Source organism: Trachemys scripta, chromosome 14 (genome assembly GCF_013100865.1).
Source record: "Trachemys scripta elegans isolate TJP31775 chromosome 14, CAS_Tse_1.0, whole genome shotgun sequence".
NCBI lineage: Eukaryota > Metazoa > Chordata > Testudines > Emydidae > Trachemys > Trachemys scripta.
Window position 1 is genome coordinate 24,847,482 of NC_048311.1, and position 11,305 is coordinate 24,858,786.

The 11,305-nt window shown below is 44.0% G+C and overlaps 1 protein-coding gene across 4 annotated transcripts in view; it reads left to right on the top strand.

Annotated features, from left to right (window-relative positions):
• The window catches only part of STXBP4 (syntaxin binding protein 4), a 126,342-nt gene extending 116,704 nt beyond the window's left edge, over positions 1-9,638 (top strand). For all 4 annotated transcript variants that reach the window (XM_034789696.1, XM_034789697.1, XM_034789698.1 and 1 more), the window contains one exon: positions 5,656-9,638. In XM_034789696.1, the coding sequence (XP_034645587.1) occupies positions 5,656-5,770 (115 nt within the window). In that variant the 3' untranslated portion in view covers positions 5,771-9,638. The remainder of the gene's footprint in view (positions 1-5,655) is intronic.
• Positions 9,639-11,305: the final 1,667 nt, after the last annotated feature.

An 11,305-nucleotide genomic window follows, 5' to 3' on the forward strand; every position in this document is an offset into this window, starting at 1 on the left:
ATTGAAGTCAGTGGAATTTATTCCAGATGCACATTAGCCCAAAATTTGGCCCCAAGTATTTTAAAATGGAGGGGCCTGATTCTGTTCTTCCTTATACCATGTTTTCCACCAGAGTAACTCCACTGATGTCAGATTTTACTGCTGACTGAGGGTCTGCTCCTGCACCAGGGGAATTTTTGCATTGACTGCACTATAGGAGCGGGATCAAGCTCTCACAGTGGTAGGGGAAAATCAGATCCTCTGTCAGTTGTTCCCCAGCTTTAAAGTTTATAGAAAAAGGCAGCTTATTAAAATAGATAAATAAATAGAAAATGAAGTCTAGGTTGGGTGGGGGGAGGGTAGGCCTACCTTATTACCTGTGGACATTTATTCAGATCATTGTTAAACCAGCCCACAATTTGTTCTAATTCACATGATTGGCAGCGTGTGCTCATGGTTCAGAGATTCGTTGATTATAAGGCCACTGTGGTTACGTCTGACTCCCTGTATAACATAGGCCGTAGAACTTTCCTGAATTAATTCCTGTTTGAACTGGAGCAGATCTATTAGAAAAAACATCCAATCTTGCTTGAAAAATTACCACTGATGGAAAATCCACCACAGCCCTTAGGAAGTTGTTCCAATGATTAATTACCCTCACTGTTAAAAATTTGCAGCTTATTCCCACTCTGATTTCATCTAGCTTCAATTTCCAGCCATAGGGTTTTGTTAGACCATTGGCTGCTAACTCAGACTTGATAGAGCTGTGTGATAGATCAGGATTTAGGCATGTTGGACAGGACTGTGCAGGACACTGGGAAGGAAAAGGTAAAATTAAAAATGATTCCTTTAGTAATTAAAGTCAGTAAGGGAAAGCTGGATAATGACTATGTAAAACTAGGCAGAACAAAGCACTTCAGATAGTGCTGTAGGGAACAAATACTCTATTAGCAGGGGGAGACATCTGACTCCATGATTCTACAGGTCATCAAAATCAGGTAAGTAATTCAGAAAATGTACTAAATGATCAACATGTTTAAGGCTCAGTCCTTCAGCCGTTACACAGGCAAGTGGAATTTCAAGGCCACAGAATTGTAGAGATTGATATCCAATTTTAAAGCACAGTGATTTAACTTGTCAACCAGAGAAAAAGTCTCTTTGGGGAACTACTAACATCTCAGAAAACTCATTTTAGAAAATATGGCAAATATTTTTTCCTGTTGAAAACTAGATTTGTAAATATATAAACACACACATAATTTTTATGTAATGTATATACACACATCAATAATTTAATATTCATCATTTTAACAATGAGTAGATTGATTTGTTAAATTGTCATGTTCATAAATCCCATATAAAATGTGATATTAGAACTTTCTTTTCAATGTCTATGCATGATCGCTATAAACCTGTTCCCTTTGAAATGTACACACTTGTTACGCTAATAATTAAAGAGCTCACTGAAGGCTCCTATACTTGTAAATCGTCCCATGGCTTAACTGGGGCTATTTGTGAGTATAAAGGTTGCTAAATCTATATGCCAAATCTTGCTGTTCTTACTCAGTCCCTCTACAGGCATCACCCCATTGAAGGATTTGGCCATGTACTAAGTAATGGATTCGTTGACAGGCTACCAGCTCAGAAGATGGGGTAATCTAGTTAATGCAGCTCAAGTTTTAACTTAAATTAGCTTTGTGGTCCAGCTTTACCTCAGGGTTGGCAGCAGTACTGTCCTCATCACACTATTTAGTGCTAGCTCAGTACATCCGAGTAAAACGCGTGAGTACAAGGTAACGGCATAGCTCATTCATCTCATCAGAACAGCATAATCCCTGTACCAGTAAGTCAGTGCTGCGAGACACTGACGCAAAAGCTAACCTTCAGGTATTAAAATGAGACCACAATCAAATGGTGCAGGAAAAGAAAGAGCAAGTGAACGCAAAGGCAAAATTTGCTCCCACTTACAGGGGTTTAAATCCAGAGTAGCCCCATTGCTCACTCAGAAGTTAGAACGGAGAACTGAAATTGGGCCCCAGTTTAGGCTGCAGCTCTGTGTTAGAACAAGGCTTGAGACTTACTGTAAATAATGTAGCTGCATTAAATCTGTGTTCCAGCCCACAAACGCGGCCTTGTTCCACAAAGCATTGTAAAGGCGAGTGAGTGTAAGAGACCGTGGGCCAGTTCCTCAGCTGATGTAAATTGGCCTAGTTCTGTTGGTTTCCATGGAGCTCTCACGATTCACGCCAGTCGAGGATCTGGCCTTATGTTTATTGCTGCATAAGCTAACTGTACTTGAAGCAACTGTTCAGAGAACTGCTCAGGAGACAGCGTGCAATGCAAATACACGGGGGGGGGAGTGGAGGGGGGGGGAATAGAGAAGGAGCTGCAGCAGGTATTAAGAGAAGAGAATGAAGTGAAGGGGAAAAATCTAGATGAGAAATGTCTTATATGAAGATCTTTATACACTAATAAAACTTAGATTCAGCCCACACTTACACCCCATGAAATCAGTGGGTCAAATTCTGCTCTGTGTTCCACCTGTGTAAATGCAGAATGTGTCCTTTAACTTCCATAGAATTACAGTCATTTACATGGGCAAAACTGAGCGGTGAATTTGGCCCAGTGGATTTGCAAAACAAAGTGTAAATCAGGCCAGCAGTGGGGCAGATGCTTTTCCCTCTAGCCACGAGGGAGTACTCCCTATTTATGGGACCACTAACCCCAGAGCTGTGTTTTTAAATTTGCTTGTGAATACATATAGTACTCCTTTTTGCTGTGTATGCTACACCACAGCTCATAACTAACTGAAGAATAAAATCACTCACCTTATTACTAGGCTTGGCAGGATTTGATTTAAATCACTAGTCATCGGTAAACATTAATTTCATCGGATACACAGAAATAGATGTCAAAAATATCCATTGCTTGCAATCAGCAAGCGCAGCCTCGCCTACACCTAGCACCCTCAGGTATCTAGGTCTCAGGAGGCACCAGGTGTGGGGAAGACTGCGATCCTGGTGGGGCAGAGCAGAGATCCCAGCCAGGACCACGCGGAGAATGACGAGTTCCCAGCTGCAGGGCTCCTGCCCAGGGACAGTCCCTGCTTTTGCAGCGGGTGAAGTGAGTGGGGCAGTGATGGCGGGAATGCAGGGGCTCCCTACGTGGACCTGGGGTTGGTGACAGTGGGGTGGCTTCCCCTATAGCCAGGGGCTTGTCCTCCTCCTTGCATTCCTGGCCAGGGATCTCTGCTCTGCCCTGCCAGAACCACAGCCTCCTTGTGCCTGCAGGGTTCAGGTGTCACTAAATAATTGTTCTCTCTCTCTCTCTCTCTCTCTCTCACACACACACACAATTTTGCACAATTGTGAAAATTCAAATAGAAAAAAATGTTAAAAAGCGCTTAAAAAACCCATAATCTCACACAACCAAAAATACTAAATCAATAAAAATCGGTATCTGAGTGAAACAACAAAATAAAAATCAAATTCTCCCCAAACTACTTATTACATATTCCACCCTTGTTGCTTCTTTCCTATGAACTGTTTCTGTTGTGGAGTGGTGAATGTGGCCTGCATTAGGATACACAGGTCAGGCTCCCATTAACCTCAGAGGGTGCTATGGATGTCCATAGTGTGGACAGATTACAGTGGATTTGCAAAGAGAATCAACCAGAGCAGAATTTGCTCAGGACTGCAATGTTTTGTTTTGTTTTGCTTTGTAGGGTAAAGCAGCACAGGTATTTGCTTGTTTAACAGGGTTGTAAGGTAATATAAGGGGACTCCTTAGCATGTCTGTTCCTCTGGTCTTACTTATTTTCCTTGCTAATGCATATGAAGACAATATATTCATCTGATTTGTCAGCTTTTTTGCACCAACTTGCCTATAACGACAACTGAATCTATTAGCAGGCCTAAAAACAGTGAAAAGAACAGTATTTCCTTTACCAACAGCACATCCTTTCTAGAAGGGACAGAAGGCTGTGACCTGCCCACATACAGTGTGGATGGTATCCACACAACTGATCATTTTATCTTTTTTGGTGCCCAAGGGGTAGTGGGGGAAGAGGGCTTGGCCTTGCACTGTGTATGTTATTTGCAGTGTTGTAGCCATGTTGGCCCCGGATATTAGAGAGAGAAGGTAAATGAGGAAATATCTTTTATTGGACCAACTTCTGTTGGTGTAATGGACAAACTTTCAAGCTTCACAGAGCTCTTCCTCAGGCCTGGAGAAGATAACCAGAGTGTCTCAGCCAAATACAAGGTAGGACAGATGGTTAAGCATAAGGGGTTCACACATGATGTTGGAGACCACTTAAAATGAAGGGGTCTTGAATGTACTCACACAGAAAAATGATAAAAGACAAAAATACCCTATCACCCATAGGTGAACACTTTCACCCGCTGCATGTCTGACCTCTCTGGTCTTGTCCTCAAAGAAAACCTGCACAACACCTTCCCAAGATGAGCCTCAGAACTTAAATTCATAACTTTGCTGGACTTAACATAAAAACCATGGACTTAAGAGAGACACTGGTTTTATGGCTCATTACAAAATTTGTAATGCTGCTGTCTGCTAATCCTTAATTGCCCACTTCATTTTAAGTGGTCTCCTACAGCATGTTTGAACACTTTATGCTTAACAATCTGTCCCACCTTGTATTCAGCTTGGACACGCTGATTACCTCCTCCAGACCTGAGAAAGAGCTCTGTGAAGCTTGTCCCTTCAACCAACAGAAGTTGATCCAATAAAAGATATTATCTCACTTGCTTTGTCGCGCTCATTATGTACACAAGTTTACAGTATTCTCAGCCTGACCCTTTTGTCTGCACTCACTAAATCTTAGAAACTTTCAGAGCAGGTTCTTTTTAGCCATTCATATGGCTGGGAATGCAGTTAGTGATAGCAGACCAAGATGATGCAAGCAGCTTGGGGCAGTATTTCAAACGCAGGGCCTGATCCTGTAACCCTTACACAAGTAGGGACGACTCACGTGAGTCAGGTTAGTTGCATGAGCACCGGCTCCTGAACATGCCCAGAATTTTTCCCAGCGGAGGACTAAGAATACTCCGGTTTGGGTTTCTGTACCTCTCTCGCCTTCAAGAGGAGAAGTCTCTTAATGATTCTACACCTCTCTAGTCCATCCTCTAGTATCTGAGCATGGGACTGTGAACCAGAATCTCCTGGGTCCAGCTCTGGCTGATTCCTTCTCTGACCTCATCAAGCCACTTGGCCACTCTGCTCTCAGCTTGCTGGAATGTTGGGAGACTTGGTTCATTCCGGTTTGTAGAGTGCTGCTGTATTAGTGGCCAGTAACCGTGGTCATTCATGAGACACCACCTCCAGGATATTTTCGGTATACCAAGATTCCTTTGCTGCAAGAGCATTTTTCTCCTTAGCTTTCAATTAAATCAAGGGGGAATATTTGAGGCAGGGAACTTGACTTGGGGTTCTCACATCCTAAAGGTACCTCCTTTTGCCTACAGAATGGGAAATAAATGTATGTGAGGTTTCATGTTTAATGAAAGAAACACTCCTACGCTGGAAATATTTTAGTGAACAGTGAGACACTGGGGATCTCCAGAGAGGGGCTAAGCATTCTTAGGACTTCTCCTGTTTTTATGATCTGAAATAACTCCTTTGGGGATGCTAATGGCATTTCTTGTTTCCATTTAGCCATGTAACACAGACGACGTCATGGATCCATCCAGTGACCAGTGCACTGAACTTGTCCTGCTCCGAGGAGAATGAGGAAGACCGCACCAGAGAGCTTCCAGACCCCAAGAGCTGAGACTGGCCAGTGGTGGATAGTAGTTTCGGTCTCATTTCAGCACCTGAATAAGAAGATGTACACCTTCCAATAGTTTAATGTAATAGCGCCTGATCTTATGCCCACTGAAGGCAATAGGAGCTTTGCCACTGATTTAGGTAGGATCATTTTCAAGGCTGAAGTTCACCCTGGCAAAATTTCCACTTAAACCCTTAAGGACTTAGGTGGTGCACAGGACCTGGATAAGTCCTGTGCACAGGGGTCACTCTCACCCTTGTCCCTTAGGATTTGATCCTGACCTTTTCCACTTCTACACTGGTATAACTTCATTGGCTGGAATGGAGTTAATCCTGCTCCTAGTATGAGAACAGAATTGGGCCCAGTGGGTGTAATTCTCACAGTGGCTTCAAGCTGCTTGTAGAGCCATAACGTACAAGCTGAGCTTTTTTACCAATGCTAGTAGTTGTAATAGAGATGCCTTTTCTGTAATTACTGAGTTAGTCTGTTTTTATAGCAGAAACTTTCAGTGTATTTTGCTAGCAAAAGTTTATGACAATTTGTTATAAGTATTGCAGCCCAGATGACTTTTTTACAACTATTTTAAGATGAATGATTAGGCCTTAGGAAGACAAGGCCTTGATGAGTTGTCAAGTATAAAGACACAATTTTGGTTGAGAAAGCTATACTCTGTCAGCATAATCATGCAATGAAAATGATTTCACTTTCGTACTTTGCTAAACCTATAGACACATGCAAATATTTCAGTAGAAGCTGTGAAGTTTCAAGTACGATGAAACCTGTGAAAGCACCTCTGGGATCAGCAGAATTCAGTCACCTCCTAGAAGTGGGTCTTTACATAGATGCAAAACAAAATCATTCTGGAGATCTTGAGGATGTTTTAAAGGGGTTACTCAAAATGAGGTGCTGCTGAGGCCCTACAAACAGGTTTCACTGTACATCAGCAGCATGAGATATTTAAGATAATGTTACACTCAGCACAAAAGCTGACTTCTGCTTTTGAGTGCCTGATTCTACAATAGGTCACTATAAAGGCTCTTTTCTTTTTTTATCTGTGACGGTGACAGGTATTGACCAATGAATGAAATAAGGAACACTAGAAGCACTGATGAATATGCCAAAGAAAAACAGTGGTTCAAACCTTTAGGACCGGGCACAGGCTACCACCTGAATTCCTTTTGGGAGCATACATAGGAGTGTGACGCTCTGAAAAGATCCAGCTTAGCTCCACTGGTCAATTCGAAGCCAGGTCCCCATCCCTCACACCCTCAATGGGGAGTCTCTGACAAGTGGTGGCGCTAGATTTACAAGCCTTTGTACTAGAGCAAAAGGACCTGACTTGTTTACAGCTCCTGTGCCTGCTGAAACTCTCCCTGCCACCTTCCCCTCACACCCGGTGCAGAGCCAGGCACGGGGTAGCTCCGAGGAAGTCTCCTTTCTGAGTCACCGTGTGGCTCTTTATCGCATGTGCTCCATGTGCGACAGTGTCACACCGGGATAGTCCCTCCCCGGGAATCTGTACTGCGGCGCAGAGAAGTTAGTTTTACCCAGTCTCTCCTGGAAGCAGATGTCATTCCTAGTGCTGAGCAATGTCGTACTCACGCGGGAGGCTGGTAGGAGACCTTGTTGTGTTCTTTTAACCAGGTCAGGGCCAATTATCCATGCATGTGCCGTCCATGCCCCTTCATGAAGCCGGTAGAGGGAGGACGTTATGGAAGGAGCTTGACCAGCAGATCCACTGAACAAACCCTCCACATAACAGCAGCCCGGAAAGCTGCCACGCTGCAGCCATGATCTACAATGGCCTCAGAGGGAGGATTGTGCCCCCATCCCTCAAACCACCACATAGAACCACTGAGCAAACCATTAACAGGGGCTTTGTGTCGAGCTTTAATGGGCCCTTTAATCATGCCGTTCTTCTCTAAACGCCCTTTAAAAACTGGCACAGACTCCAGCTGCATGCAGGACTTTGTACTGGGGTTTTTCTGAAGTTTCCTTAGTCCTAGGAGTCATGTACGTGGTTTGTTTATTACAGAGCCAAGGTGGGTGAGGTAATTTCTTTTCTTGGACCAACTTCTGCTTTCTTTCCAGTGTATGGGAGTTACATGATGGTATCTTGTTTGAGATGGTCCCTTCTGGAGTATGTGATGTTTATTCCAGGCACTTTCCGGCTCTAATCAGGGATTTCCTAAGAATTCTGTTTAGTTAAGGTATATATAGACTGTGCCGCTCTGATTTCTTTGGGAGAGATTTGAATCAGGTTGTGGCTACACTATCCTCCAGGGCTTGATTCAGCCATGGGTTATGCCATCTCAAAGTAAAGGTAGGTGGTCACAACTCCACTCTGCCAGTGGCTTCCCAGCCAGCCAGCCCAACCCTGAAAGTGGATGGGGGTAAGACTAGGACCATGAACAAGGCAGGCTCCACCCATTGGATCCACTGGAGGAGGGCAGGTAGCAAATGCTATCTGCTCTCCCCAAGGAGTGAACACTGACCCCCCCCCTGCCCTGAGTATGCAATTCACTGCTCACTGCAGCAATGGGGGAGAACCCAAGATCAAATGTTGGCATTCTGCCTGCCATGCTTTCTTGGAGAATGTTTCTCTTTTATTTTGACTTGATAATTAAAGACTTCTTAGAAACAGATCATTGCATCCATCTAGTTTCCTCTCTATTCTAGTGTTGTCTCATCAGTCACGTAAGCTACTATAGGTCATATTCTCCAGCACTGAGACTGTGTTTTGAAACCTGGGATCTCCAAATGTTCTCGTCTATTTTTGTAAGTTGGCATACTTGTTTCCTAGGTTATTTTTTTTTCTCTCACTGAAGCAGTTTGCAAAACAATTTTGATTACACTGAATCCTGTAAAGTGGGGAAACGGCTCTGGAATAATGTAATGAGATTTTGTAAAGAGCAGTTGTCAAAACACGCAACTCTGTAATGGCTGCTTTACATTTTTACTGCACAATGAAATGTACCAAGTGGAAGAGCAATGGAAGTACAACTTTGTATCCATTAAGAGAACGAAACAAAGACGTTGCCAGAAATCAGATACTGGAGCCCTGTGTACAGTTGACACCATTATAAATAGACTTCTGCAACACTCTGGTATTTACCTTTACAATAATACCTGTAGTACTCTGCACCCTTCGAATTGGCAATACTGCAAGTACCAGTATTAGCAGCTCAGGTGTTTCAGATCCTGGAATAAACAGGCAGATTAATCACAAAGGCCCAGATGCACAAAGATATTCAGGCACCTAAAACTCTTACTGACTTCAGTGGAAATTAGGCACCTAAATACTTCTGAGGCTGTGGGTCAAACTGCAGCCACGAAAGTCTTCCTTTTAATGCAGCCGAATGTATCACTTAAAAAGATAGGGTAGATCTCTCCCCACACCACACTCACACAGAGAGACTACCCTGAGCATCCCACTGTATGTTTAAATAAGTCACTACAGACGATTGTTTCACACCCTCTGACATACCACACAAAACCATCATTATTTAGTGTGAACCCACCAACAAAGGCCTATGCATCACTCAGGCCCTCCAGGACCCAATTCTGCAGGACTAAAGTCAGTGGGAATTTTGCTATAGATTTCAGCGGGAGCCCTGAGAGCAGAAGTGGGATTGAAGTGGTGCATAGCCCTTGTGTTGTCCTCTGCACAGGGCTGAATTTCACTATAACATCTTACTTAAGTAAAGCCATTCTCAAAGGATGACCCTGCTCACACTTGGCTTTAGTAAGCCCCTTTGTACTATCGTAATCTTATCGAGTGAATGGCCACTCCTCCTTGTATTTCAAAAAACACCTAAAGTGATGTAAAGCTCTGATGCTCCTTTCACAATAAAGATATCAGTGATATAAATCACTGTGTCTCTTTTATAATTAACACCCGCAGCTTTGTGATATTATCCACGGCACATTATGCAGATGACCAACTCCAGGTCTCGCTCATGTTATAGAATTGTAATGAAATCTTTTAGCCGAGAAAAGGGGGTAAATGACAGCAGGCCAATCCTGTCTGTCCCATTCCTTTAACCTTTTTACAAACGTGACTCAAAATGCACCTTTGGAAAGGAACCTAGAAAACAGACGGCCTTTCGAAAAAGCAAATCCCAGCCCTACAATGATTTCCATACAGCCCCCCCCCCCGCCCCCATGGAGCTCACAAAGATTCAATTGCAGGGTGAGGCTCATGTTTGTAATCACCTGCTTACAAGGAGGCAGCCTAGTCCAATAGGGCATTGGCCCATGCGTCCAGTTCCCAGCACTGCCGCTGATCTACCTGCAAGATCCTGGGCAAGTCACCCTTCAGCCCAGATCCTCAAAGGTATTTAGGCATCTAACCTCCACCGATTTCAATGGCACTTAAATACCTGGGAGGATCTGCACCTCTCTGTGCATCCGTTTCCCATCCCACCCTCTAGCTGTCTTGTTCGTTTAGACTGTAGAGTCTTTGGCCTGTGTCTCATTCTGTGTTTGTATAGTGTGTAGCACAATGTGGGTCCTCAGTTGCAAGTTGGACCTCTGAGCACTACCATAAATCAAATAATAATTACCGTAAGGGATGGCGGTTTGTCATTCCCTGAAACACACACGCCATCGCTGCTGGGGCGTGTGCATTAGCTGGTTTACTTCAGAGTGTGTTTGGCTCATGGGAGCTATGTATTGCCTGGCTACATCTACGCCACAGGCCCAGGCCTTGTCTCCTAGGTAACCATGCCTGCTGGAGAACGTCTTACTATTACAGAACGGGTCTTTGCTGGGGGGAAACGGCAACGTTATTTTGCTAGGGAAGGATAAATGTGTCAGGCCAGGGATGAGAGGCCAGTTCAAGCTAAGTAGCTCACGCCGATCCACCCCATGTAATGTTCACCAGCCCTTCAATGCTTAGCGTGACCAGATGTCCTGATTTTATAGGGACAGTCCTGATTTTTGGAGCTATTTCTTACATAGGCACCTATTACCCCCCACCCCCTGTCCCGATTTTTCACATTCACTGTCTGGTCACCCTATCAATGCTTCTCATGCCAAGCAGTTTTATAACTCAAACAAGCGATTTCTTATTTCCCATGAAGCCAGTTTCTGACAGACGGGGCGGGAGAAGGTTAGTCGTCGCTGAAGTGGGGAAAACCCTCATTTGGAAGATTGTTAGTGAGTCAGTTAATATGAACAGCAAATAGGAGAAGCACCAAGATTATGCTGTGAGAGGCCAATGAAGAGAAAGTTGGCCTCGTTGTCTATCCCATACTTAAGACACAGCCAAGTTCTGTTCTCACACCCTTAACTCTTCCCTCTTCCGGGTGATGGTTGTTGCCATATTACTAGGGTTTCTCAACACTCAGAACTGCAGATGAAACTAGTAGGCACCCCTCGGCGTCCCTCATTGGGCATCCAAAATCGGTGGCTCCCTGCCTTTGAAAATGTTGGCCTACGTGGCTTGTCCTACATTACACACTGAGTCAGTGGCAACATTTGGTGTAGACCCAGGAATCTTTATTCTAAGTCCTATGGCCTAACCCCAAGACAACT